We start from the raw sequence: 26,827 nt of genomic DNA, 5'->3' as shown, positions 1-26,827 counted from the left end.
CCCTCTTCACAAACAAGAAGATCCCCAGTCTTTGCCTTCACATCAGTCCCTAACTTGCAAAGCATCACTGAGGCAGGATGATGACAATAGCTTATTTTCAGGTGAACATAAAGGAATCACCCAACATTCACAGCATGTGATGGGCACTCACTCAACGCAATGATGCTGTAGGGTGGGCATTACTACTTATGCCCATTTTACAGATGAAAAAAGCCAAAGCACTAAGAGGTCGAGTCAATGTAATGATAGCTAAAATTTTCATTTAAATCACGTAATACTCTCGACAGCCCTCTGTGTTGAGTAGTGCTATTATCCCTATTTTAGAGACTAGGAAACTGAGGCACAAAGAAGTTTAGTGTCCTGCCTGAGATCACAGCAGACAACCAGCCAGGAACAGGTGGGCAGGTTGGCTGGGCCCACTCTTCATGGCTCTGCTTACTGCTTCTCAGGGCTGAGGTCATGGGCCTTGCAGCCAACCTGGTCCATAGTCCAGCAGCACAACCCCAGGACAACTTCATTAATCACTCTGAGTCTCAGTTTACCCATCTCTAAAATGGGAACATCAGTAGCATTTTCCTTTAGGGATGTTCCAAGGGTGACGTGTGATTATGTGGGTAGCGCTCTTGGCAGAGAGAGCCCCATATGCAGGAATAGTTCAGTGAGGGTCCATGGTTCTCATCCTGGCTCTCAGGACGTTATCAGACTTGTTCCAGGTAATGTGTGAAGAATTTACTAATATAGAACCAGACACACCAAGCTCTCAGCCTCTGAGAGACCACAGGCCCAGCCTGTGGTCAGATAAACTTGGCTTGGACTAAAATCCCACCTAATTGTAAACCAGCTTTTGGACAGATCATACTTCCAAGCTGCTTCCTCTAGTTCTATCTTGTGAAGATTAAATGGTTCCAAATGCTGCCTGTGATTTCTCAAACTGGGGTTCCCGAAGGAGGTGGTACCCAACTGAAGTGCTGGAGGCCAGCGTACTGAGGAGCAGGTCACTGACTGCCTGTGTGCTGGGGATTGCCTGTCGCCCTGCTCGGCTTTGAACCTCAGGGCCCTGCATTCCTGGACTCCCTGGTCTGCCCAGGAGGTTTGACCAATGGGAGGCACTTCTGGGAACTGGGGGCTGGGAGAGAGCAGAAGCCGCGGTCTCTCTCCTGTCTCCATCTGCCTTTTGTTAGGATCAAGGCTGCATCTCCGTGGTGGCTTCCGCCCCCAGCAGACAGCCCTGCAGTGAGTCCATCTTCCGCCTTCTGCTCCTGGCTTCTGGGCTCTGCCTTCTCTCTGCCTCTTCACCCTTAGGGCTGGTATTGAGGGAATGAAGCCCTTCATTAAAGAACACCTACTGTATGGCTCTACGTGAAGTTCAAGAACACAACAACACTTCATCTATGATAGAAATCAGAACAGCAGTTGCCCTTGGGGGTAGAGAGGATCACCTGGCCAGGGGAAATTTTCTTCTTTTTTTAAAGTCTTTGGCTGTGTCACACGGCATGTGGGATCTTGGTTCCCCTACCAGGGATCGAACCTGTGCTCCCTGTATTGGTAGCTCAGAGTCTTAACCACTGGACCACTGTAGAAGTCCTCGGAGGAAACGTTCTGTGATGATGCAAATGTTTTACACCTTTGCTGAGGTGTGGTCATATAGGTGCATACATTTGTAAAGACTTGTGAAACCATGAGCTTAAGACTTGTGCATTTACCTGGGTGTGAATCATCCCTCGATCAGATTAGTTTAATAAGAAATCCTGGTGAAATACCAAGAATATATTCTAATGTCCTGGTGGGATTCTGATGAAAACATAGTTTTTATTTTTAAACAAATACAGGTAGACTGCAGAAGAGGACATAACATTTGTATGTGGCATTTTTGTCTGTTTGTTTTTACACTTGGGCAGACCCGGGAGATGGTGAGGGACAGGGAAGCCTGGCTTGCTGCAGTCCATGGGTCGCAAAGAGTCAGATACAACTGAGCAACTGGGCGAGAACAGAGAAACAATAAAACATGTGACTTCAAACAGGATTTCACATGAGGGTTGCTTTATTTCAGGCCGTGTTCCCTGGTTTCTGGGAGGCATCCTTCATCCTCCCTTGCTGTCCTCTAGTCCAAAATGTTTCCCAGCACTGACTTGTATAATGTGTAGCTTGGCCTGGCGCATTGCGGAGTCATGAAAACGGTTAATTCTTACTAATACAAGTTGGGTTTGATAGGTCCCTTTAAGGGACATTTAAGGGTCCCATTTTGACTGTCTTCAAAACAGGGTGATTTACATAGAATTCAATCCCTGAATTCTGCCCAGGGTCGGGAGGGAGGGTTTTCTCAGCACAAGTGTGACACACAGATGTGTGTTCAGGGATGTTCATACCTCACTCCAGGAAAGGAAGCAGGAGGTTGAGAATCTCTGCCTCTCTTCGCCGCACCCCTAGAAAAACAGCCCATCCAGCCCAGCACCTGCTTCAGTCTAATGATTAAGGGGGAGATGGTTGCCCATCTCCTGGAACAAGCTCTGTGCGTATCTTTGATAAAGGCTGTGAATAGCTCAGAAGAAACCTGGCCATTCTCCCAGGCTGTGAGTGAGAGCGAGGGGGACTAGGGCATGCTTCCTGCGGCATCTCAGGGTCCAGAGGGACCAGCTGGCCTGGGAACACGCTTGTCCTCCAGGGCCCGGATGGCAGACCCAAGCCGGACTGTGGCCTGCAGCCCAGACTGCCTGCTGAGCGGCTGACATAGAGTTTCCATCCTCAGCCTGGCTCTAAAAGGCTCTGCTCCTTGGGCTGTGGCCCCTGGCGGGTGGGCAGGGCCCCAGTACGCACAGGCGGCGCTGGGTCTCCAGGCGGCAGAAACGGTTCTGATTGGACACTCGGGTGGCCACGCCCAGGCCGCAGGTGGTCGAGCAGGGACCCCAGGCGGTGCTCCATTCCGGGCAGGAGACGCCAGGGGCTGGAGGGGCGACAAAGCCAGAAAACTGGGGTCCTGGGGGAGAGAGAGGGGGTCAGCTCGGCGAGGTTAGGCAGCCAACTCTACCCACTGGCTTGCGGTGCAGTCTGGGTCACGTTGCTTAACCTCTCTGGACCTCGGTTTCTTTCCATGTAAATTTCCTAATAGATGATCGTTAGGCGTGAATAAAATAGTGGAGGTGAAGTGCTTAACACAGTGCCTGGTTCTTGTCAGCACTTCCGAAATATTGGTTATCAGGCAGCTATGATGGGATTGACCATGACGGTCCTCCAAGAAAGGGCGAGTGTCTCACTCCTGTATCCTCCGCAAGTCCCGTGATAAGTAGCATCGTACAGGGAGGAGGTTGGGCCTGTGTGTGTGGTGCTGCGCGTGACCTGGCAGCAGGGATGCTGGTGCCGGCGAGGCCAGGTCTGGAACAGGGTGGCGGGTTCACCGTGGTCTAGCTTTTCCTCCTCCTCCAGGCTTGCTCTGCTCTGTTAATATTTGATGTCCTTCCTTCCGTTCTTTTGTAACCCGTGCTTCTTAACTGGGGACCGTTTTGCCCCCTGGAAGATACTTGGCAGTGTTTGGAGACGTGTTTTACTGGTCACAAGTGAGGGGTGGGGGCTACTGAAGTCTAGCAGAGATGCTGCCTAACATCCTACACTGCACAGGACACCCTTTCACAGCAAAGACGTGACCCGGCTCAAATGTCACTAGTGCCCTGGTTGACACACCTTGTGTTATCCACACGTGTGTAGTATGTAGGATGTCTATGTCCATATGGCTGTAGACACACACAGTGGGGTTCAAATTACATATACGTTGCCCTGTCCTGCTTTTTATCTGTAAGGCAAACCTATCAGCGTTCACCAACGTACTGGGTTGGCCAAAAAGATCCTTCGGGTTTGTCTGCATCAGCTTAAGGGAAACCTGAAGGAATTTTTGGCCAACCCAATATTTAAACAGATGTATCATATTACATTGTTGGGATGATAACAGCTAACATACCCTGGAGTGCTGTGTGCCAGGCTCTGTCCTAACTGCTTTGCTTGTATTTACTCATTCAGGCTTCACAGCAGTTCTGTGAGGTGGATGCACTTATTCTCATGGTTGGAGGAACTGAGACCCAGAGTAGGTAAGCAATTTTCTCAGAGTCACACAGTTGGGCTTAGAACTCAGGCAGACTCCACGCTTAAGCCACCACACTCTACTGCCTCGCCAGTGGCACCATCTTCTATGCAACCAATGCTCTCTTTCTGGTTGCCTTAAAAAATCATATTCATATAATAATAATAATAGTTTCCCTAGTGACAATATGTATAATTATGGCTGATTTGCATTGTTGTATAGCAGAAACCAGCACGACATTGTAAAGCAATTTCCCCCTAATTAAAAATTAAAAAAAAAAATCCTAGTGACCTACCATACATAACATAATCTCTCAAACTCAAGAGTTTACAGGCTGAGGTCACTGTCTTACCTGCCCGCCCCTAGGCCCACATTCCGGAGGCAACCACCTTGCCTCATTCAGTTTAGAATTCCTCTTTTAATAAACCCCAATAATGACATATTAACAATATTATATAATATTTAAACTGTGTTATATTAATATGTGCCCATGTCAGTATAATGATAGTCTATATTACAATAATATACCTCTATATTATTCCTCTGCTGTGAAATGTGAGGACTTGGTTCAAGTGTCCTAACCCTCCTTTCCTCCCTCTACTCTGCCATCAGTTTTTAATTGTGTGTCGTTTAAAATCATACACTTGCACCTCTGCATCTTGTTTGGTCAGTTGCACTCTTCTAAGAGTCCCCTGAGCCACCTGCCCCTCCTAGCTTTTGTCAGTATAACCTTGGCTTTGATGTATCCAGTTGTCCTGGTACCTAAGGGGCCCTGCCCCGCCCCTTTCCTAACTCCTCCCCCAACCCCTCCCCATCCCCCATTCCAACCCCACCCCCACCCCCCGCCCATCGCCCTCCTTCCACCACTCCAGGCAGCCCTGGACCAGCCCGGCACTCACCTTGGGCTGGGAGGGGCTGGACTCCCAGCCCTCCTCCCTGGTCGCACACCCACTCAGGGCAGCACTTGCCTGGGACCTCGACCCTTCTGGGGTGCGGACAGTCCCAGCTGGGGAGCCGCACGTCCTCGCTGCACAGGGGCACACACGTAAAGCCGCCGTCCTCGCAGCGGCAGCGGAGCCTGCAGTGAGGCTGAAAGGTCTCCCCGTCCCGGTAGAGGCGGCCGTTCACCTCGCAGCTGCCGTCATCTTCTCCCCCTGCGGAGGAGAAACCGGACCTCCATCGGCGACCTCCCAACTTTTCCCTGGGCAGGGCTGCGCCCGCCGCCTCCTCCGCCGGGTCCTCTCTGCAGAGCTGGTCTGGAGGCGCTGGGGACGCAGAGCCCTTGGGGAAACTGAGCGCTGCAGGGGGCTCCGCCCCTCCTCCACCCCACCCCACCCCCAGTCAAAGCGGTCCTGTCCTGCCACCTGCAGGAGGACAGCGTGACAGGCCGCTTCCTGGAACAGGCTTTGCAGGAAGACTGGCCTGGTTTCAGCTCCTTTGCTAGCTATGGACCTTGGCCAAGTGATCCTACTTCGGGTTTTAGTTTCCTCACCTGCAAAGTGGGTTAGGAAGTGAAGTGAAAGTCGCACAGTCGTGTCCGACTCTTTGCGGTAACCCCATGGACTGCATAGTCCATGGAATTCTCCAGGCCAGAATACTGGAGTGGGTAGCCTTTCCCTTCTCCAGGGGATCTTCCCAAACCAGGGATTGAACCCAGGTCTCTCACATCAGAGACGAATTCTTTACCAGCTGAGCCACAAGGGAAGCCCAAAGTGGGTTATAATGGTACTTATTTAAGTGTGATATGGACTATAAATGAATGGTGTTTGTAATGAATACAACATGAAGGAGACCTTCAATAGATCCTAGCTGCTCTGTTGTTATTATTATTTGTATAAATTATTATATATTATTAATATATAAATATTAATGTATTGCTGACAACTGCTCAGTTGTGACCGACTCTTTGCAACTCTATGGACTACAGCCCGCCAGGCTCCTCTGTCCGTGGGATTTTTCCAGACAAGAACACTGGAGTGGGTTGCCATTTCCTTCTCCAGGGGATTGTCCCCACCCACGGATGGGACCAGGGTCTCTTGTGTCTGCTGTATTGGCAGGCAGATTCTATACCACTAACATCACCTGGGAAGCCCATATATAATCGAATTAATAATATGTATCAATTAATATAAACATATAAAACATTATGACTATTATATACACACCGAGATTTCATGCCACAAACTTTCCTTGTCCATCTGCTGTGTTACAGTTATCACCATCAGGTCAGGGCTTAACTTGCTAGCTGTGTGACTTGGGGTAAATGACTAAACTTCTCTGAGTCACTTTAACAATAGCAACGATGAAAACAGTAATTAGAACCTTCAGTGATGCAACATCTAGCTCAGGGTTAGGAATTCAAGAAACACTCTTTGGAGGAAGCCCTCAAATATTATGGGCATCACAGCCTCTTCCTCCACTGGGCATGAACTCCTTGAGGGCTGGGGCTGAGAGTGTTCATCCTGGCATCTCCTGTGCCAGCTCAGAGCACGGATGGGACACACAGAACCACAGGAAATGCCCCTGGAATGAATGCCTGGCACAAGACTCAGCACATGAGAGACACTGATAAAATAGTTCTGATTCCTTATTCCTTTCAGATACACCGCGCCCTTCCTGGGTACCACCCACTGTGCTCCCAGACAGGACCGAGAGCCAGTCCTTACCCAGGAGGGACTCAAGGGTCAGTGCAGGGCACAGATGTGGACGCTGCATCTCCAAGACAGAATAAAGCGAGAGCCCTGCAGAGGGGTCTGTGAGCCACTCAGGAAGTGCAGAGAGAGGAGGGTTTCCTGGAGATGTGGGTGGCACTTCAGCTAGATCTGGGAGACAAGACTCATGGGAAGCTGCTTTTCCCAGCTCTGCTGAGAAAAACCTCAAATAGGTCCTCACACATGAGGGAATTTTAGAACCACATAGACCTGGTTCAAATCCCAGGGGATAATAACTTTAGCAAGGTTTCCTGGCATCTCTCCTGGGTCCTCCAGTTCAAAGCTGATTGGGTGGGGTGGGGGGTTATGATCCTGGGCAGCCGGTCCCCACCCTGGGATCTGTGCGCATCACGTGCAAGGTCCCAGACACCATGAGGCACCTCCAAATGTACTTGCTGTGAGACCCCAAACACCTATGAAAGTGAAAGTGAAAGTGAAGTCGGATTGAGGAGTAGAGCAGGGTTGTAGTTTTGAAATATGGCGATCAGGGAAGGCCTTACTGAGCAAGTGATGTTTGGGTAAAGATGTGAAGGAGGCGAGAGAACTTGCCGTGCAGAAATCTGGGGGAAAGAATGCCGGTAGCAGGAACAGCCTGTGCAAAGGCCCTGAGGTGGGAGTGTGCCTGGGGTATCTGGGAGGCCAGTGAGGATGGTGCAGAGAGCAGGAGGGTGTTAGATGTGGTCAGAGAGAAGACAGGAGCAGGGTACTTGTTGCCCACTGAGAGGGCTTTGGCTCTTACTCTGAGAAGATGGGAGGCTGTGGGAGGCTTTTAGGCAGAGGAGGGACTTGACCTGTGATCTGATTTACGTATTTAAAGGAGCCCTCAAGCTGCTGTGTTGAAAACAGACTAGGGACCAAGGACGGAAGCAAGGAGACAGTTAAGGGGCTTCTGCAAAATCCAGATGAGTTACGGTGGGGATCAGACCCGGTGGAAATATTGTGAAGGATTTACTGGTGGGAGTGAGTGGAATGTGGAAAAAGATGGGAGAGAAGTCAAGGATGACTCCAGAATTTGAGGCTGAGCCACAGAAAAGATGGAGTTGCCCTTGGCTGAGCCTGGGAAGCTCTGCTTTTAAAGCCAGGGAGAAGGGCTTCGCTGGTGCTGCAGTGGTTAAGACTTAGCCTTCCAAAGCAGGGGCTGCGGGTTCGATCCCTGGTTGGGGAGCTAAGATTCCACATGCCTCAATGTCAAAAAACCAAAGCATAAAACAGAAACAATACAGTAACAAACTCAATAAAGACTTAAAATGGTCCACATCAAAAAAAAAAAAAAATCTTAAAAGAAAGCAAGCCACACTGAACGTGCACACAGCTCAGAGGCAGTCCCCTGAGAGAAGGGTTGTCCAGCTAGTGGGTGGGAGGAGAGATTTGGGCCAGCGTGTTCCCTCCAGAGCCAAGACCCAGACGCAGCCTCTGTACAGTCTTAGTTCTGCCTCAGCTGTGGCTTCCCCAGCTCCCAGCCTCCAAATTCAGTTCCAGTCATTGGACATTCACGAGCACCTGTAAATTACACATTCATGAGACACATTCGGTGTCACCCAGCCAGAGCTGGAAGTTGCAGGAAGGAGCAAGGACCAAATAAATTTTTGGCCTCCAGGTATTCAAAGTCCGAATCAGGGCGGAATAGGAAAAGCTTCATAATAAATTTAGTGACAGTAACTAATCATATACTGAGCGTCAGACAGTAGAGTGAAAGAAACAAAGATTGTGGAGTCAGCTCCCTGCGTTCAAATCCCAGCTCAGCCACTTCTGAGATGTGTGATCTTGGGCAAATTATTTAACCTCTCTGGGCCTCTTTTTTCCATTTACAAAATGGGGATGACATTAGGAGCTACTTCATATGGTTGTTGAGAGGTTAAATGAGGTGATATTTTGAAACTCTGGTGCCTGGCATATGGTAAGTGCTAGGCATGTGTTCAATAAATAAATTTTGCCAAGTGCTTGACATGTGTGATGACTTATCTAGATAACAGCCTGATAAGCTAAGGGTTGCTTTTCTGAGTTTTTTCTTTAGATACATTTTTTTCTCCCTTCATAGGTGATATTTATTTTATTTTTTAAATGGAAGTATATCTGATTTACAATGTTGTACCAATCTCTGCTGTATACCAAAGTGACTCAGTCATACACATAAAGACATTTTTTTACATTCTTTTCCACTATGGTGTACCTATAGGGAATCCCATATAGTTCCCTGTGCTATACGGTTGCTATACAGTAGGACCTTTTCTGTTGTTCATCTTTTTTAAGATTTTAATTGGAGGATAATTACTTTGCAGTATTGTGATGGTTTTTGCCACACATCACCATGAACTAGCCATAGACATACATGTGTCCCCTCCAGCCTGAACCCCCATCCTGCCCATCTTATTTATAATAGTTCATATCTGCTAATCCCAAACTCTCAGTCCTTCCCTCCCCAACCTGTCTCCCTTGGGCAACCACATTTTTAGGTACCTTTTTATACCAATCATCTCTAAGTTTATAAAACACATCGCCCCTTTCTCATTATTACACTCCTCTTATCATAAAAAAGAATTTAACAGGGCTTTACCATTGATAACTTTATGTCTATAAGTCCTTTTTTTAAAAAAATCCGTTTGGCTGTGTTGGGTCTTAGTTGCAACACGTGGGGTCTTCCATCTTGGTTGTGGCCTGCGAGATCATTTTAGTTGTGGCATATGAGATCTAATTCCCTGACCAGGGATTGAACCCAGGCCTCCTGCGTTGGGAGTGTGGAGGCTGAGCTGCTGAACCACCAGGGAAGTCCCTATAAGTTGTGTTTTTCTTTTCAGCAACTTTTTTTTTTTTCCTACAGATGGATTCATTGTCAATGATTCATGAGCCTTTCTTCCTTTCTCTCTCCCATTATGCACAAAGATGAGAGTGGTAAAGTGCTCTGTAAGGCTTATTTAAAAAGAAAAATAGAGCGCAGAGCAGTCCCTCACCCCTTTCTATTTCTCTAAAGCAGTGGTTCTCCACTGGGGGCGATTTTTCTCCCCAGGCAACATCTGAAGGGAGATGGTCACGACTTGCTGTTTGGGGTGCTACTGGCATCCAGCAGGTAGAGACCAGGAAAGCTGCTTTAATTCCTACCATGCACAGAACCACATCCCACAGCAGAGAATTACTCAGTCCCAAATGACCCGGGAGCAAAATTGAGAAACCCTGACCTAAAGCCCACCCGGAGGGCACAAGGGTAGAGTGGTGGGAGCTGTAACATGCTCAAGGTTGCTAGCAAATAGCAAACTCAGGGTTCACAGGTCCAAGGGGCTCCCAACCCCAGAAAAAGACAGAACAGAATGCTGCTTCAGAGCCTGTTTGACCCAGGCCCCAGCTGTGTAACATTAAACATGTCTCTCAGTATTGTAGAGCCTCAGTTTCCTCATCTATAAAATGGGTCTGAAAGTACTTACCGCAGAGGATTATTATGAGGATCATGTGACTTAGGAGGTAAGTGCTTAGCTCAGGGCCCGATACACCTTACGCCTGAAATAGAGAGCTGTCCTTTCATTTTCCCAAGAGTGTCGTGAGGGTTCTGAGAAAGGGTGGTGACCTCTGGTTCGAAGAATCTGGGAGGGCTGATCAGGGGAGGAGGTGTTTGTGCTCAGCTTTGAAAGATGGCTAGATCTGGATGGATAAGAAGGGAGGTAGGCTGTTTGGTTGGTGGGTGTGATCTGAGCAAAGACAAAAGAAAAGAAGTGGGGAGTGGGCTTAGGGAACCTTGTGTCACTAGGTTTGGCTGGGAATGAGAAGGACTTCTCCTGGACTCAGGACCTGAAGGCCTTGACCGCCTCCCCATCACCCCCTCCACCAGACCCGCAAACCTGCTTACAGAGGCACACGGCCCCCCGGCCTCCAGGGCCCGCCCCGGGCTGGCAGACCAGGCCCTGGCTGGGGTCGCAGACGTGGAGATGGTCGCAGGGCTCCCCCAGCCTCCGCGCACATACCCGGCAGCAGTTGCAGCCATCCAGCACCAGGGGCACCCCCAGTGGGCATCGGGGTGGTGGCCAGGGACAGGCACATGGTGTGGGGCACAGCTGGGCACACACCTGCAGAGAGAGAGACCTCCCTCAGCCAAGGTCATTCAAGGTGGGCAGTGAGACCCTCACGACTGACTCCTTCTCTGCTAGGCTGTGCAGTGTAGCGCTACACCTTGGCCCCGGAGTGACACAAACCTGGCCTTGAACCCCAGCACCCCCACGTCACTCTGTATGAGATGACATAGCACTGCGGTCATGAGCAAAGGCTCTGGATTAGAGTTCCAGTCTTAACTCTGTCGCTTATTGGCGGAGCAGCCTTGGGCAAGTTACTTAAGTTCTCTGAGCCTCAACTGCCTCATCTGTGAAGAGGGGGCAATAATATATAACTCAGAGGATTGTTGTGAGGAGTACATGAAATGAGGCATATAAAACCTTTAGTACATGGCCTGCCATGCAGGAGATGCTCCATGCATTTAGCTATGATGACCGCTATGTGAATTACAATAGCGGGCTTAGCCTCTGCCTTCTGGGAACTTACAGAGGCAAAAGCAACAGAACAGAGGATTAAAATGACAGGGAACTATACGTTTTCTAGCAGAACTGTGGATATTTATCCTGAGGGCTGAATAAATCAAACAGTGTCATGGATGTTTTTGATCTTTGGAACAATCTAGAATATATTTCCAGATGAGCCTCAAATCAGCCAGGACAACTTGGCCTCCTGTGGGACTTATCAATTCACAGCTTCCAGAGGCCCAGCCCTGGAATCTATGTTTTTAACGAGCCATCCAGGGGCGTTTGATGCACAGCGAGGTTACTGGTACCTCACCTCCACTCTAACCACTCTCCCCGCCATGTAAAGATGGGGAGACTGAGTTCCAGAGGGAGGAAGAGACACAGTCCCCATGGGTTAGCTACATGGCTGGGAGCGTGCTTCCCCACTGAAGACCCACGGACCCAGAGTGGGTGCAGACTTCCTGTAACAGGGAAAAGCCCCAGCCAGGGTCCCACCCCCAGGGGCAGGCTCAAGGTATCAACCCAAGTGTCCTGACTGCCCCTCCTCACTTAGGACCGAGAACCAACCAAACCAGAAACCAGATACTCTGGGTTCCCCATATGTCCATTGGAAGGTAGGGACCGAGGGCCATGCATAATTCAAGGTGTTACTAGTGACCCACCCCATGTGGGGGCCCTTGGAAGTCTGGAGAGTTTTGTGTAGAGGATGGAAGAACTGGAGGCAGTTTAGGAAGGTGAAATTAATAACCTCCTATGTCCTGTGTGTGGCCCCAAAGCAGGCAATGACCTCTCTGCCCTAATCCCTACTTTTCCCACCCCTAGGACTTTGAGTCCTGCAAACCTCTCTGCAGCCTGCAGTTCCCACCGTGGCCACTAGGGGCCGTTCCAAATTGGCAGACCAGCCTCCTGTGTGTGTATGGGAGGGTGGGTCACAGACTAGGAAGCAAAGACAGGGCCCATCTACGATGGCACTGGTAACATTAGATGCGAGTGTGCAGCGGTGTGCCTGGAGCCTTGCCAGAGGACGAGCTCCCATCTCCGCAGGCATTTCAAGCAGGAGACTGGGTGACACCAGATTCTAGAGAGGATGGTCTAGCCTTACCCCTCAAAGTGAGGTCTGGACCCGCAGCAGCATCACCTGGAAGCTTGCTAGTCATGCAGCATCTAGGGCCCTTCCTTATGACTCTGAATCTGCATTTTCATAAATTCAGATGTGATCCACACAGCACTGGCCTGAGAAACAATCAGCTGGACTTTGGGTTTCCTTCCTAAACCCTCAGAGGCTGAGCTCCCTGAGTTGGTGGGAAGTAAGCAGGGTGAGGGGCAGGCCTTTGACCAGAACTGGCTCTTGGGTCCTTTCCTCCTGAAAGCAGAGGTGCCAGGACATAAGCCACGTGCTTGGCACCTGGGTTCTCACTTTGGGCTCCCTCTACCGGGCAAGCTTGACAGGGCTGGATGTACAGGAGGGACCACTGATGACGCCGACGACTGTGACTGTCATTCACCACGGGCACACCATGTGCGGAGCTCTGTAACGTGCCAGCTTAACCCTCCAGTGGGAGCTACAGCATTATGCCCGTTTTATTTATTTTTTTGGCTGTACCGTGTGGCGTGTGGGATCTTAGTTCCCCGACCAGGGATTGAACCCATGCTCCCTGCAGAGGAAACACGCAGTCTTAATCACTGTACAGCCAGGGAAATCCAGCATTATACCCATTTTAAAGACAGGGAAACTGAAGCTTAAAGCAGTATAGCGACGTCACCAATAACAGGCCAATCAGGAACAGAATCAAGTTTCATGTGCATCCAAGCCCAGGCTCTTAACTGCCACACCCACCTCTTGTCGCCTATGGCTCTGATGCCAGCTTAGCCTCTGGGTCAACTTACTGTTTGTTCAAAAAGGATGGGGACAAGTCAGGGAGGGGGTTTCAGCACAGCCAAGGAGAGAGAGGTCCTGTCTAGTCTCTATCTCTATGCCCTTTCCAACCAGCCCACTCCCATGTTCAAGCTGCTCCATCACACTTGGTTGTCCCAGACCTCTGCTGTGGTCCCCAGCGGGGCAGGAGCCCTGGACAGGGAATCTTCCAAGCAAGAGTTGAGATCCAAGTTCTACCACTGACTCGCTGTGTGGCCTCCCAAGAGGGAGCAGTTTCCTCCTAAGTAAAATGGGGTGGAGACCACCTATCTTGGAATCAGGGATTTAGTGAGGTCACAGGCAGCTTCTGGTCAGCGTGGCCTGGCTTGTTTCCAGGTCTCTACCACCTGCCCCTGTCCACAGGCCTGAGCTCAGGAGCTCACAGCCTGCTTGCGAGACTTGCAATTCTCTCTCCGAGGATTGTCACGGCTTTCATGTGCGTGATGACTAAGCTCCTGTGTTCTGAGGGGGATGTTGCCTGGCTCCCCGGGGCCTGGGAGGAATGGAGGGCCGGGGGAGAGAACAGTGAGTCTAGGACTGCTTCATTTTGGCCTTTCCTTTAATCCCAGGCCCAGAACCCCAAGTCTCCGGCTCCCATGACCCACGCTGTGCTTCCTGGTATCATGTCGTGCTCATCCCGGTTTGGAAGAACAGAAAGCAGGGTTAGGATGCCAGCAGGGTTCTCAGCCTTCCCCCAACCACTGCCTGGACCCAGGAGAGAGGCGTTCCTGCCTGCGATTCTCAAAAGAGCATGAAAATATAGTGAGATCATAGCTTGCAGCAGGGCCAATCCCCATGACACCAGGAACTTGGCATTTGCTAAGGTGATGGCAGGCTCAGCAACGGTGGCCTCGGTCCAGGTTGGAGGTGGAGAGATACAGACTGCAGTCCCCTCTCCTCACACCCAGGCCAGTCCTGGTCTCTGCCTCCTCTGTCGCTCGGGATGCTGTGTGGTTTCAAGCAAGTTGCCTACCCTCTCTGAGCCTTGCTTGACTGAAAACAGGAAATAATCATTCCTGATGAGGTTGTTGGGCATGTTAAGCAAGGTGGATGTTCCACAAGCCCTTTGAAAATATCCCACAGGAGAAGGTCTTTATTCTCTAGAGCTATCTCCCTACCCCCTCCAGCTAGGGTCAGCAGGCTACTTACTGCCTGAGGGCCTGACAGCATTAATGCCTTTGTATGAAACTTTCAATGGGCTAGGCACCCAACATACATTCAAATCCTAGCTCCTAGTTAGACAAAGCAGGCCCCCTCTTGAGGCTCCCCATTTATAATGAGGAGACCCACTTCTGTTTGCAGAGGGACTTTAGGGATTGGTAGTCATAAAAGTCCTCTCTTAAACATTTGTCATATTCCAGGTCCTGCGCTAGACCCTGGGGATGAACTATGATAAATGACCTTCCCAAAGGCCTCATGAACATTATACCCATATAACTGAGGAAGGAGCTAAGGCTCAGAGAGGGGAAGGGATTTGCCTGAGGTCACACAGCAGACTTGGCCAGAGGGAAGCAGCTCTCTGGGCATCAGGGAGGGAAGCCCAGCTGAGCCCCAGCACAGGAGGCCCCCAGGAATTCTTCCAGGGGGTCCTTGGCCGTGATTTCACCTCTCCCCCACCACACCAAGGAAGCCAGTAGTACATTTCAGGGCCCAGGGCCCCCTTACCTTGGAGAGGAGACAGAGGAGGGAGAAGGCGAGGAGGTGGGTCTGAAATGTGCCTCTCATGTCACTGTGTCCCCCACGGAGCCAGCTTTGAGCCTCGGAGGCAGGACCTGTAAGTCTTTATGTTCCGGCGGCTGTGAGGTCACTCCCAGGCACGCGCACACACACACACACGCACACACACAGGCTGGCCTTTGTAGCCCTGCTTCTCTCCCATCCTCATCTTCCCACTGATGAGCCCATTTACCTGGAGGTGAGACCTCCGAGGCCACCAAGGGGGTGCTTGCCAGTGTCTGTGTGTGTATGTATGTGTGTGTGCGTGCGTGTGAAAGTCAGAGCCAGTGCCAATGCCGAGAGCCTGTGACAGGCTGGCAGGGGCCTCACTAGCTCCTCCCAGCCCCAAAGGGCCTACCCAAGCCGCTGCTGGAGCCGCTGGAGCCCTGCCCCAGACCCCCTGGCCGACCCTGGCAGTGGAGGGGGTGCTGTAGGTCCAGAAAGTGCTCCGCAGACACCCCCTTTGCAGAGTTGACCCAAGTCCTCCTAAGCCCCGTGGTCCGGACTCCCAGCGGCTTCAGCGGGCCTGCGGTTTCTGGCAGGAAGATTGGCAGCTGTCCAGAAGCGGGTGTGACCCACAGCAAAACTTCCCTGGGCGGCCTGTTTGCTTTTGGCAACCAGGAGCTTCCCCATGGCCTGCTTGCTGAGCTGGGGATGGTGGCCTGCGGTGGCTGAGCCCACGCGGCCTGGACCTAGTGTGTGCTCTTGCTGGGCCCTGCTACATGGTGGGGTCCTCAGCAGTGATCTGCAGGAACCAAATCCTTCTTGTTGAATTCAGTCAACTCTGAGGCCCCTCTGTGGTATCTCCAGCTCCTGAATAGGAGGTAAGCTGAGATGGGGAAGGGACAGTAAGCGGGGGCAGGTGGAATTTCAGGGAATATAGAGTAAGGGTCCTGTTCAGACAGAGGGTGAGGGTGAGCTCTCTGAAGCGGGAGCCAGGGATGATGATGGGAGTGAGAGAGAGCGATGCTCCAGGCAGAGGGAACAGCACATAGATGCCTAGAGGTGGGGGACCTCGTGATAGCAGGGCCTATTCTGGGAGCCAAGAATGCCTGCTGTGTCTGGAGCCGACAGTGAGGTGGGAAACGGTGTCACACATGAAGGGGTAAGACACATGAAATTCACACCCCCAGAGACTCTGCGCTTCCAATGCAGGGGGCCAGGTTCGATCCCTGGTCAGGGAACTAGAACCCATAGGCCGCAGCTAAGAGTTCACAGGCTACAGCTAAAGATCCTGATGCTCTGTGATCTTTAAAGGGGTGAGATGGGAGTCGGGCGGGAGGCTCAAGAAGGAGGGGATATATGTATACGTATGGCTGATTCCCTGGTGGCTCATATGGTAAAGAGCCTGCCTGCAATGTGGGAGACCCAGGTTCGATCCCTGGGTTGGGAAGATCTCCCGGAGAAGGGAATGGCAACCCACTCCAGTATTCTTGCCTGGAAAATTCCATGAATGAAAGAGCCTGAAAAAAAAAGAAAAAGAAAGAGCCTGGAGGGCTATAGTCCATGGGGTCACAAAGAGTCAGACACAACTGAGCAACTAACACACACACACAAAGCTGATTCACTTTGTTGTGCAGCAGAAACTATCAGAGCAATTATACTCCAATTTAAAAAAGAATACTGGAAGTAGAAGGAAAACAGTGCAGGCCCCACATACCACAGCGAAGACTGAAGATCCTGCTAAGACACAGCTAAGCCTTGGTGTATCCAAATATATAAGTAGATATTTTAAAAAACCTCACCACCAGTATCTCTAGGAGCGGGAAGGTATAAAGACATGAGCTCTGCCTATAGAATTTGGCAAAGGTAATATGAGAGGGGGTGTCAAATGTGGCTAGAGAAGGCTTTGTTCCCCATCATCTCCCCCAGTATCCCAAGTCTCAAAGTGACGGAGCTGGACACCAGAAGAGTCCGGAAAGGGCAGTTGGCAAGGAAGAAGAATGACTTGATGCTGGGAGCAATTCCAGGACGAGGAGTTGATGTGAACAGAGGCCGAAGATGAAAATGTGGGATTTGATCATTTAGGGCTGGAGGAAGTGGCTGAGGGTGAGGGTTGTGGGTCCCCAGACTTGGAGAGGAGAAACAGTGTTATTTATTCAGGCTCCTGTTTGAGTTAGAGGCAGGCCTAGGGTATTTTACACCCAGAGTGGATCAGTTTTGGAATACCCACCACCTTCATATAACAAAGTGTTATCTGTCATCATTGTGAGAAGAAACAAATATAGTTCATTTATGAACTAGAATTTGCACTTACCATGCAAAAATGTTACCCTTCGCAGTCTACACTGTTTGAGTTTTCTAAATTTTAAACACAAATTAAAATTTCAAGAAGTCACCTGGGATGACAGACTTGAACTACCTGTATCTGCATCTTCTCCATCACTCTACAGCCATTGTTTTCTTTGGATCTACTTGTGAGATGCAGAAATATGTAATACCACAGGGCTGGAGGCAGGAACTGTACTTGTAGCAAGCACAAAAGATTCCAAGCTGTTAGGAACTGACTCTCGGTGAACCTGTGTTCCTGAGACCCTGTATGCTGGTGGCAACTGCATTCCTAGAGATTCTCCATGTCAAAGAGGTTTATTAAAGGATAAATCAAAATGTGCTGATTTGAAGCTTAGCTACATGTTATTAAAATACAACTGGTGTTAGTCACTCAGTCATGTCTGATTCTTTGCAATGGACTGTAGTCCACCAGGACTCTGTCCACGAAATTCTCCAGGCAAGAATACTGGAGTGGGTAGCCATTCCCTTCTCCAGGGGATCTTTCCATCCCAGGGATCAAACCCTGGTCTCCTGGGTCGCAAGAGTCAGACACGACTTAGCAACTAAACCACCATCCCAGGTGGCGCTTGTGGCAAAGAAGCTGCCTGCCAATGCAGGAGACACAGGTTCAGTCCTGGGGCTGAAAAGCTCCTCTGGAGGAGGAAATGGCAACTCACTCCAGTGTTCTCGCCTGGAAAATTCCATGGAGAGAGGAGCCTGGCAGACTAGGGTCCATGGGGTTGCAAAGAGTCAGACGTGAGAAAGTAGCTGCACGTTTATTTATTTTCTATGTTTAGGCCAGGCCAGGATCTTAGCACCTCAATCAGGGATCGAAACCCGTGCCTGCCACAGTGGGAGTGCAGTGTCTTAACCACTAGACAGCTAGGGAAGTTCCAGGTCTCTGGTTTTAATAGTAATGAAAGTGATTCTGTATTGAGCACCCAGTGGGGGCTGCCCCTGTGCTGAGTACTTTTTATAAAAAGTGGTGTTTCTAATCCTTGTCATCCATACCTTAATAAAAAAAAGAAAGAAAAAATGAAATCCAGAGAGGTTAAGCAGCTTGCCAAAGGTCACACAGCTAGAAAACAGAGCCAGATTTTCAGTGGAGGTTCATATGACTCCAAAACCTATGCTGTGGTTATTTATTTTTGCTACTGCTTAGAAGGCTCTCTGTGGCATATATTTTTTTTTTAATTGAGGGGTAACATATAAACAGAAATGCTTACAGTGCACATCTCGACAACTCTTCACATATGTACACACCCATGTAACCACCAGCAAGATACATTTCCAGAAAGTTTCTGATGCCTCTTCCAAGACTATACGCTCTGCCTCCCAAGGTACTCACTGTTCTGACCTCTATCACCATGGATTAATTTTTGCTGGGAGGAACAGTTTTGTTTTGGCTTTTTATTTTTTCACTTTTTATTTTGTGTTGGCGGATGGCTGATTAACAATGCTGGGATAGTTTCCGGTGAAGAGTGAAGGGACTCAGCCATATATACACATGTATCCATTTGGGAGGAACAGCTTTGAACCACTTCTTGCTCTGAGGCAAGAAGGAAGATAGAAAAAGCTAGGAGGCATTAGGAGGAGGTGGAGAAAGGCACTTTGTTCACAGTAGTATCCTATCAGAGGAGGAGTCCTGCCCCCATTAATGAGAGGGTGAGGCTGGGTGTGCTTTCCAAGGGAAGTGAAGGAGGCTCGGAGTGCGCCGCACCGGGAGGTGACAGGACACCAGTGGAGTGCTGCCTCCTGCCTCAGGGGCCCCTCTGAGGCAGAGCATGTGTTTGTGCTTGGAACTTGTTCTCTCTAAACAACCGAAGTTGGGCGAGTGTGAACAGCGGGTGGTCCTGGGGCCTGGCCAGTTCAGGAAGCACGTGGGTTGGCATCACAGTGTCGGGTGGTGAGAGTGTGAGTGATGAACGCACATCACAAACCCTGAAAATCCACGGCAGGAGCTGCCCCTGTGCTGACTGGTTACTGGGGTTCAGGCCCCCAAAGTGCCAAGTTTGGCACTAGAGGGATGTGACAGTCTAGGGAACCCGTGAGACTTTTGGCTAGTGCTATAGTTTCCCCTAAATAAGACCCTAGACTGAGCACAGATGCTCTTTGCACTACTGGAAACAAATTTCAGGCTTGTAAGCCAAAAAGTCCCCACTTCAAATCCTGGCTCCCCCAGTGACTTTTGGCACTGGGACCAGGATGCAGAGAGAGAGGTGCCAAGGGAGAAAAATGTAAGGAACTCTATCAGGTGCTGGCCTGGCACGTGAGGACCGGGAGAGTGAGGGACTCCTCACGAGAGAGGCATCTAGGCATACTTTCCTGGCGGTCCAGGGGTTCAGGCTCTTTGCTTCCACTGCGGGAGGGGGGGGGGGGGGGGGGGGGGGGGGGGGGGGGGGGGGGGGGGGGGGTAAGAAACCTGCACAAAATGAGTTTATGGTAGGAACTGAAGAAATAGGGGTTGACTGGCTGAATGACAACTCCCTATCCCAATGTTTGAATTGGGGTACATTAGGCTATGCTGAGGTCACAAATAAACTCCCAGATCTTAACAGCTTAACCCAACAAAGATTTAGTTTTGGTGGCAAATAGTCCAGTGAAGTTGGGCAGATCTTCTCCATCTTGGAGCTGCATCCTCTGGAACCACCCTTCCCTACCCATTCAGTTGCTTCTTTGAAATGAAGAATTTCAGATCCTCCCCTCCCCTCCCCCCACAGCAGGATCTGCCTTAGTAAGACTCCCAGGTGATTCGTATGCACATTGCAGCTTCCCTGGTGGCTCAGAGGTTAAAGCGTCTGCCTCCAAACCCGGGTTCAATCCCTGGGTCGGGAAGATCCCCTGGAGAAGGAAATGGCAACCCACTCCAGTATTCTTGCCTGGAGAATTCCATGGACCGCGGAGCTCAGTAGGCTACAGTCCAAGGCATCACAAAGAGTCGGACACGACTGAGTGATTTCACTTCCACTTTCATTCTAGATCAGTGGGCTCCAAGGTCACCTTGGAGAAGAGAGATGGAGAAGGCACACTAGCTTTTCACTGCTTCAAACCGGAAGTGATGAGGCTCATCCCTTCTGCTCATATTTCATTGGCCAGAACAAGTCACGTGACCCCAACTTGCTGGCAAGGGAAGCTGGGAAATGTGATCTTTCTCTGTAGGTCCCTGAAGAGGAATCAGAGTGAGAAACATGACATATTCTTTTCCACAGTGTCTGAGGATCTGGGACACATACTTCTGTGGCATTTGATTTCACCCATTTTTGTTTGTTTTGAGGTGACCTTCTTGTTCTTACAGACCCGAGCTAGGCCTAACGCTTGAGAGTCTAGGAAATGCCTCTGAAAAGTGAAACTGGGGAAACACCTCTTTAGCTCAGGGTGCAGCATATGGGAGCCAGGAACAAGTGTCTGCAGTTGCAAGGATGAAGCCAGTTTCAGCCATTCACAGCTTGTCAGCTTCCTCCCTGCCTTCCTCTTTTGTGTTCATTGCACATCTACATGCCAAGCCCTGTGCAAGAAGCTGGAGAGACTGGTGTGTATATGTGTGTTGGGGGGGGGGGGTTGTCTGTGTGAATAAATGCTCAACACTGGGGACATTACTGTTGCTATAGTAGGGTCGTGGGGACAGACAAACCCAAACAGACCCTGACCCCAGCAGGGCTGGGAGAGTCAGGGCCAGTGCTCCTATGGTTGGATGTACTCGGGTAAGAGGGAGCCCCGTTCCGTGGGAAGATCGAGAATCAGATGAAAATCCCAGCTCTGACACTTGCTACGCGGCTGTGTGTAAGTGCGCTCACCTCTCTGGGACTCTCTTTCCCTTTTGTGGAAACTGGGTTCTATGGCAGAGCCTGATGGAGACCCATTCCAGTATCTTTTCTTCCCTCCTTCCCTCATAATCAAACCCTGATTTTATTTGGGCTGGCAGTGCACTCAACTTTGCAGCTAGGCATGGCTGTGTGACCAGTTCCAGCAATGAGATACATGAAGAGGTGTTATGTGCAAATTCTGGGAAGGCTTCTGAAAGGGAAGAGCATCCCTTCTGTCCCGACACCACCCTTCCTTCCTTCCTCCTGCTTCCGGTCAGTCATCAGACGTGATGGTGAAGCTTGACAGCCATATTGGACTAAGAAGGTATCTTAAAGATGGCCCTCAGGTGCAGAGGAAGGAAGAGGAGAAATAAAAACGGAGCCTGGATCTCTGATGACATCAGAGCTGCCGTGTGCATCCTGGACTCCACCTATAGTGGCTATTCACGTGATTTTAAAAACAGTATACATATTACATACAAGAATACTATGAGAATGTTAATATAATAAAAATATAATGTTACTATATATTATTCTGTTTGCATATAATATGTGCATGTTTATGCCCCTTTGTTTGAGCCACTATTGTTTTGAGTATTGCTGGTATAAAAGTGTTATTGATTTTTATTATTGATCATGTATCTGGCAAACTTGCTCATCTCTCTTATTTGTTCTGATACTGTCAGTTTATTTCATTTTTCAAGGTAAGGGATCACACCATCAACACAGAACAGTTTTATCTCTTCCCTTTCAACCTTTATACCTCTTATTTTGTCTCCTTTTAGCTGTAGCCTGACTCTGGGACTATGTGTTAAGCATTTGTTTTTGTTTAGTCACTAAGTTTTGTCCGACTCTGCAACCCCATGGACTATAGCCCACCAGGCTCCTCTGTCTGTGGGATTGCCCAGGCAAGAATACTGGAGTGGGCTGGCATGTCCTTCTCCAGATGAGTTCAGCATTAGCAGTGATAATGGGCATTCTTGGCTTGTTCCTGATCCTGACACACACATAAAGTTTCTCCACTAGGAATCATATTTTCTGGAGGTTTCTTGATACTGAACATCCCTGGTGGCTCAGACAGTAAAGTGTCTGCCTGCAATGTGGGAGACTTGGGTTCAGTCCCTGGGTCGGGAAGATCCCCTGGAAAAGGAAACGGCAACCCACTCCAGCACTCTTGCCTGGAAAATCCCATGGACGGAGGAGCCTGGTAGGCTACAGTCCATGGGGTCGCAAAGAGTTGGACACGACTGAGTGACTTCATTTTCTTTCTTTCTTTCTATCTACCAAATCAAGAAACTTCTCTTATGCTCCTTGTTTGCTAAGATTTTTTTTTAAAATAAATACCTAAGGTTTTTTAAATACCTAAGGTTCTTAACAAAAGTTTTTTCTGTGTCAATTGACAATCATTGGATTTTAAAAAGATTTTTTGTATATTTATTTGTTTGTTTGGCTGTACTGGGTTTTAGTTGAGGAACATGGGATCTTTGATCTTCGTTGCAGCATTCAGGATCTTTTTTGGCTGTAGCACGTGGGATGGAACCTGGGCTCCCTGCACTGGGAGAGAACAGTCTTAGCCATTGGACCACTAGGGAAGTCCTTGGCCTTTTTTTTTTTTCCTTTGATTTAATGACTCCATGAATAATACTGGTGGGTTTTCTGATGTTAATACATTTCTGGGATAAACCCTTCCTAATGGTAAGGTATTATCACTATTTTAACACACTGCTGAATTCAGTTTACTAATACTGTAGTTAGTATTTTTTCCATCCTGAATCCATAAATGAAATGAGCTCATCGTTTTCTTTTATTGTATTGTCTTCTCTGGCCTTGGCAACCAAGATGACACTTGTCTCACCAATACACTAGGTTGGCTTTTGAGGGGATGTGGAGTAGCTCCTTGTATAAGCTAGGCATTCATTGTTCCTTTAAAATTCAGCGGAACTCCTGTAAGGATGTCTGGGTCTGATGTGGGAGAGCAGGAGGGCTCTGGCTGCCGTTTCAGTTTCTTTAATACTCATTAACCTATTAACATTCTCTGTTTCTTCTTGGGCCCAGCTTTTGGCATCTTATAACTTTCTAGAAATGTGTCCATTTTCCCTAAGCTTTCAAATTCCTAACACTATAACTGTTCACAGTAGTTTTAACGTTATGCTTAGTCCCTGTTAAATCAGTATTATTCTCCTTTTTCACACTTTAGTTTATCTATTGCACCTTAACTCTTTGGTCATGATCAATCTTATCAGAACCCTGTCTCAAATGAATTCCTTCCCAGAAGCGGCTTTGTGTCCCGTTGTTGTTTCATGGTCTTCTTTTGTTCTCTAGTCCATTGATTTGTTCCCAGAAGGTTTTCTGAATGGGCCGAGCATTGTGCAGCTGAATCTTATTTTGGCCCTTGCAGTCCTGAGGTGTTCTACGTCATCAGCGAGGCTGCCTTCATCGGGAAAGTCCAGAGAGGGGGCCCCACCAATGGCTCTGACTTGCCCAGGTCTGGGTTCCTGCCCCCGAGGGTGAGGCTCCACCTGCTCCACATTGGCAGCCCCCACACTACCCCCGCCTCTGGCCATGTTGGGCGGGCTGGTCGTGCGTTGCTGCTGCTGCCTGCTCATCCAGCTTGCAGATAGCCAGCCCCCAGGTGCCCCTCTATGGCCTCTTCCGTGCATTCCTCAGTCTAGGCAGGAGCTCAAAGGTCTGTCCTGGCCCTGAGATCCCAGGTGGCAACATGAACTTCCTTCCCTGCCCCCATCTCCCCAGGACAGTTATGGGGCTTTAACACTTGGCTTCAGTCTGAACTGGTGTGCTTCTGTGTGCAGGAAGGGACCACGGTGGTTCTGCAAGGAGGGAGTGAGAGCTGGTACTCTCAAGTCACACGTGTGACTGCCTCTGTACACAGATGCTCATCCCACTGTGAACTGGGGGTCCTGGCAAGGAGGTGGTCCTCATTTGCTGGGTGAGGGGGTTGGGACAGTGGGCTGAGCCGAGGGTGCATCTGGTGAAGCAAAGACAAACTGGCTGGGGAGCTGGGAGAGGACACGATGGAACATGGGATGCAGAAATTGGCCTGAGAGTTTATTCACAGGCCTGGAATGCCAGAGAAAAGACACTGAGCTTGGCGTGTGTTCAATGGTGTGAACAAGTGAACAAGTGAAGTCACTCAGTCGTGTCCGACTCTTTGCGACCCCGTGGGCTGTAGCCCACCAGGCTCCTCTGTCCATGGGATTCTCCAGGCAAGAATACTGGAGTGGGTTGCCATTTCCTTCTCCAGGGGATCTTCCCGACCCAGGGATCAAACCCAGGTCTCCCGCACTGCAGGCAGACGCTTTAACCTCTGAGCCACCAGGGAAGCCTATGGTAGATACATGTTTGTTGCATGGATGAATACATGAATGAATGGAGGGACCCAGGCTTTAATTTCACTCGCATGCTGTACATTCTTGGGCAAATTTCTTGGCCTTACTTGGCCTCAGTTTCCTCATCTGTAAATGGGAGTGGGGTAGATTCCATATCTTATAGTGCCTCTTTCTCTAGGGATTTCTGTTTCTATGCCTGGAAGCGTTTCTGGAGTGACAGCTCTGACCCAGAGGGAAGTATGCAGGGTGGGTCCTCAAGAAGGCAGAATTCTGAAAGGTCAGGAGCAGAGGTGGTTCCTAGAGATTCTCTGATGTCTGAATAATTATCAGAGTTCAGGGGACCCCACTGAGTTAGAATTAGCTGGTCAGGAGGAACCAGGCACCAGATCAGAAGTGGCTTTGCATTTGGCCAGATATCCCTTAGAGGAGGCAGATAACAGGTTAGGTAACTGCCTCCCCATCCAGGAGCCCCCTCATCATTCAAGATATCCGTTTATCCATCCATTCACCCATTTATCTGTTCTTTCAACAATCCATCCATCTACTCATCTGTCCGTCCATCCATTCACCCATCCATCTGTATATTCATATATTCATTCATTCACTTAACAGATGCTGGATGCAGGGGCCATGCCCTCATATTAGACACATAATGAAAAAGCAAGGTCTCTGTCCACACTGAATTCACAGACTAGAGGAGAAGATGGAGACAAGCAAAGAGATGATGGCAGAACAGTAAGTGGGGAGTACTAGTCACTGAGGGAAAGAAGAAGAGGACCCAGCCTGGGACGAGGGAGAGGAGGCTTTGGAAATCTTGTTAGAGGGGGTGATGTCCAAGGTGAAGTTTGAATCACGAGTAGGACTCCAGGCAAAATGTCAACACAAGGGGACTGAGAGAGTAGAGGCCGGAAGTCATCACAAGACCTGGGGTGTCTGGGGCGCTGTGCATGGCCGAGTCTGGATGAAGTCTGGCGGGAGGTGGAGGGGTGAGGCTGGAGGAGCCTGGCCTGTGTTGGTCTGGGAGAACACTTGTGACCGGGGCTGGGAACAGGGACTGAGAACTTGGGGTCTCCAGGGACCATCTGGAGCAGTAGAAAAGCTCTGGGTCAGGCATCGAAGGCTGGGTTCCTTCCTCCTTTTCCTGAGTGACCTTAGGCAAGTCCCCTCACCTCTCTGGGCCTCGGTCCCCCTGCTGTGACCTGACAGGGTTGATCTTTGTGGCCTCTTGGGACACTTCCAGCTCTGAGGATGTCCTTGAGCCGCATGTGGTCAGCAAAAACCAACAGCCATGTGAACATTTGGCCTGGCCCAGGGAGCAAGTTAATTGTTCCCAGTCCCTGTGAGTGTCGAGGGGGGGAGCGCCTTGGTTAGGGGCCCTGGTTAGGGGCCGCCCCCGTGGGGTTCCCAGTCATGGGATTACAGGATGTGCTGAGTGGGGAGTGAGTCATCAGCCAGTCATCTGCTCGAGCCCCAGGGTCCCCAGGTGTGGGAAGGGGGAGCCCTATCCCCTGCTTCTGCCTACCCAGAGCCCCCTTCTCAAGCCAGCAGTCCCTTGCTCAGCAGAAAGCAAGTCCATGGAAAACTGTTTCTTTTACAAGTTTTTAAATTGGAGTATAATTGCTTTCCAATGTTGTGTTGGCTTCTGCTGTACAACAACATGAATCGGACATATATATATATATAAATATTCCCTCCCTCTTAAAGCTCCCTCCCACCACCACCCCCATCCCACCCCCTAGGTCATTATAGAGCACCGAGCTGAGCTTCTGTGTTACCTAGCAGCTTCCCACTAAGGAAAATTATTTGAGATAAATCGAAGGGTGGGAGCCCTAGGCTGGGGCTCCGGACCTTCTCCCACCCCTCAGCAGCCCCTGAGGCCCTACCAAGGAACTCCCTTGGGTTCAAGGGCTCAGGCATCCCCAGGAAGGGAGATTGGGACCCGGACGGGGAAGGAGCTGCCCCTTGGGTCACTCAACACGTGGCCTTGCTCCTCTCCCCACTGGGCTCTGACCCTGCCCTTCCCCAGCCCTGGAGGATGGGGAACAAAGCAAGCACCTCTTCCATCTTCCCCTCCTCTCTGGGGGTCTCCCTCAGCCCCAACATCATAGCTTCTCAGTGACACCACAGGGAACAGGGGTTAAAGCTGAGCTCTGCCCCAAACAAGACCCCAGCAGGTCCTGCCTTCATCTCTGGGCTGTATCTCCCCAGCTCTGCCGTGGGAAGACTGGGGAGAGACTGGAAATCACTCGCACTCATGGAAGGCTTCTGGGTATCAGGCATGAACTTAATCCTCACAGCAACCCTCTAAGGCAGCAGTCCCCAACCTTTTTGGGACCAGGGAGGAGTTTTGTGGAAAACAGTTTTTCCATGGACCTGGGCAGGGAGTGGTTTCAGGTTGATTCAAGCCATGACATTTACCGTGCACTTTATTTCTATCTTTCCTACCCGAGCTCCACCCTCAGATCATCAGGCATTACAGCCCGGAGGTTAGGGGCC

General features: G+C 49.9%; 1 protein-coding gene and 1 long non-coding RNA gene across 2 annotated transcripts in view; one reads left to right on the top strand and one right to left on the bottom strand.

Annotated features, from left to right (window-relative positions):
• Positions 1 to 2,023: 2,023 nt before the first annotated feature.
• Positions 2,024 to 14,948, bottom strand: CCN5 (cellular communication network factor 5). The gene is made up of 4 exons (XM_027977228.2): positions 14,860 to 14,948; positions 10,616 to 10,832; positions 4,969 to 5,223; positions 2,024 to 2,974 (listed from the first exon to the last, which is right to left on the bottom strand). Exons 1-4 carry the CDS (start codon positions 14,917 to 14,919, stop codon positions 2,754 to 2,756), a joined length of 753 nt encoding a protein of 250 aa, XP_027833029.2. The 5' UTR covers positions 14,920 to 14,948; the 3' UTR covers positions 2,024 to 2,753.
• A 574-nt stretch (positions 14,949 to 15,522) lies between these two features.
• The window catches only part of LOC121816229 (uncharacterized), a 53,237-nt gene continuing 41,932 nt past the window's right edge, over positions 15,523 to 26,827 (top strand). The window contains exon 1 of the long non-coding RNA XR_006055717.2: positions 15,523 to 15,734. This is a non-coding gene — a long non-coding RNA (uncharacterized LOC121816229). The remainder of the gene's footprint in view (positions 15,735 to 26,827) is intronic.

The sequence above is a fragment of the Ovis aries genome, chromosome 13, assembly GCF_016772045.2.
Source record: "Ovis aries strain OAR_USU_Benz2616 breed Rambouillet chromosome 13, ARS-UI_Ramb_v3.0, whole genome shotgun sequence".
Classification (NCBI taxonomy): domain Eukaryota; kingdom Metazoa; phylum Chordata; class Mammalia; order Artiodactyla; family Bovidae; genus Ovis; species Ovis aries.
The sequence above is the reverse complement of the archived record's forward strand: the minus strand, read 5'-3'. Positions and strand labels throughout refer to the sequence as shown.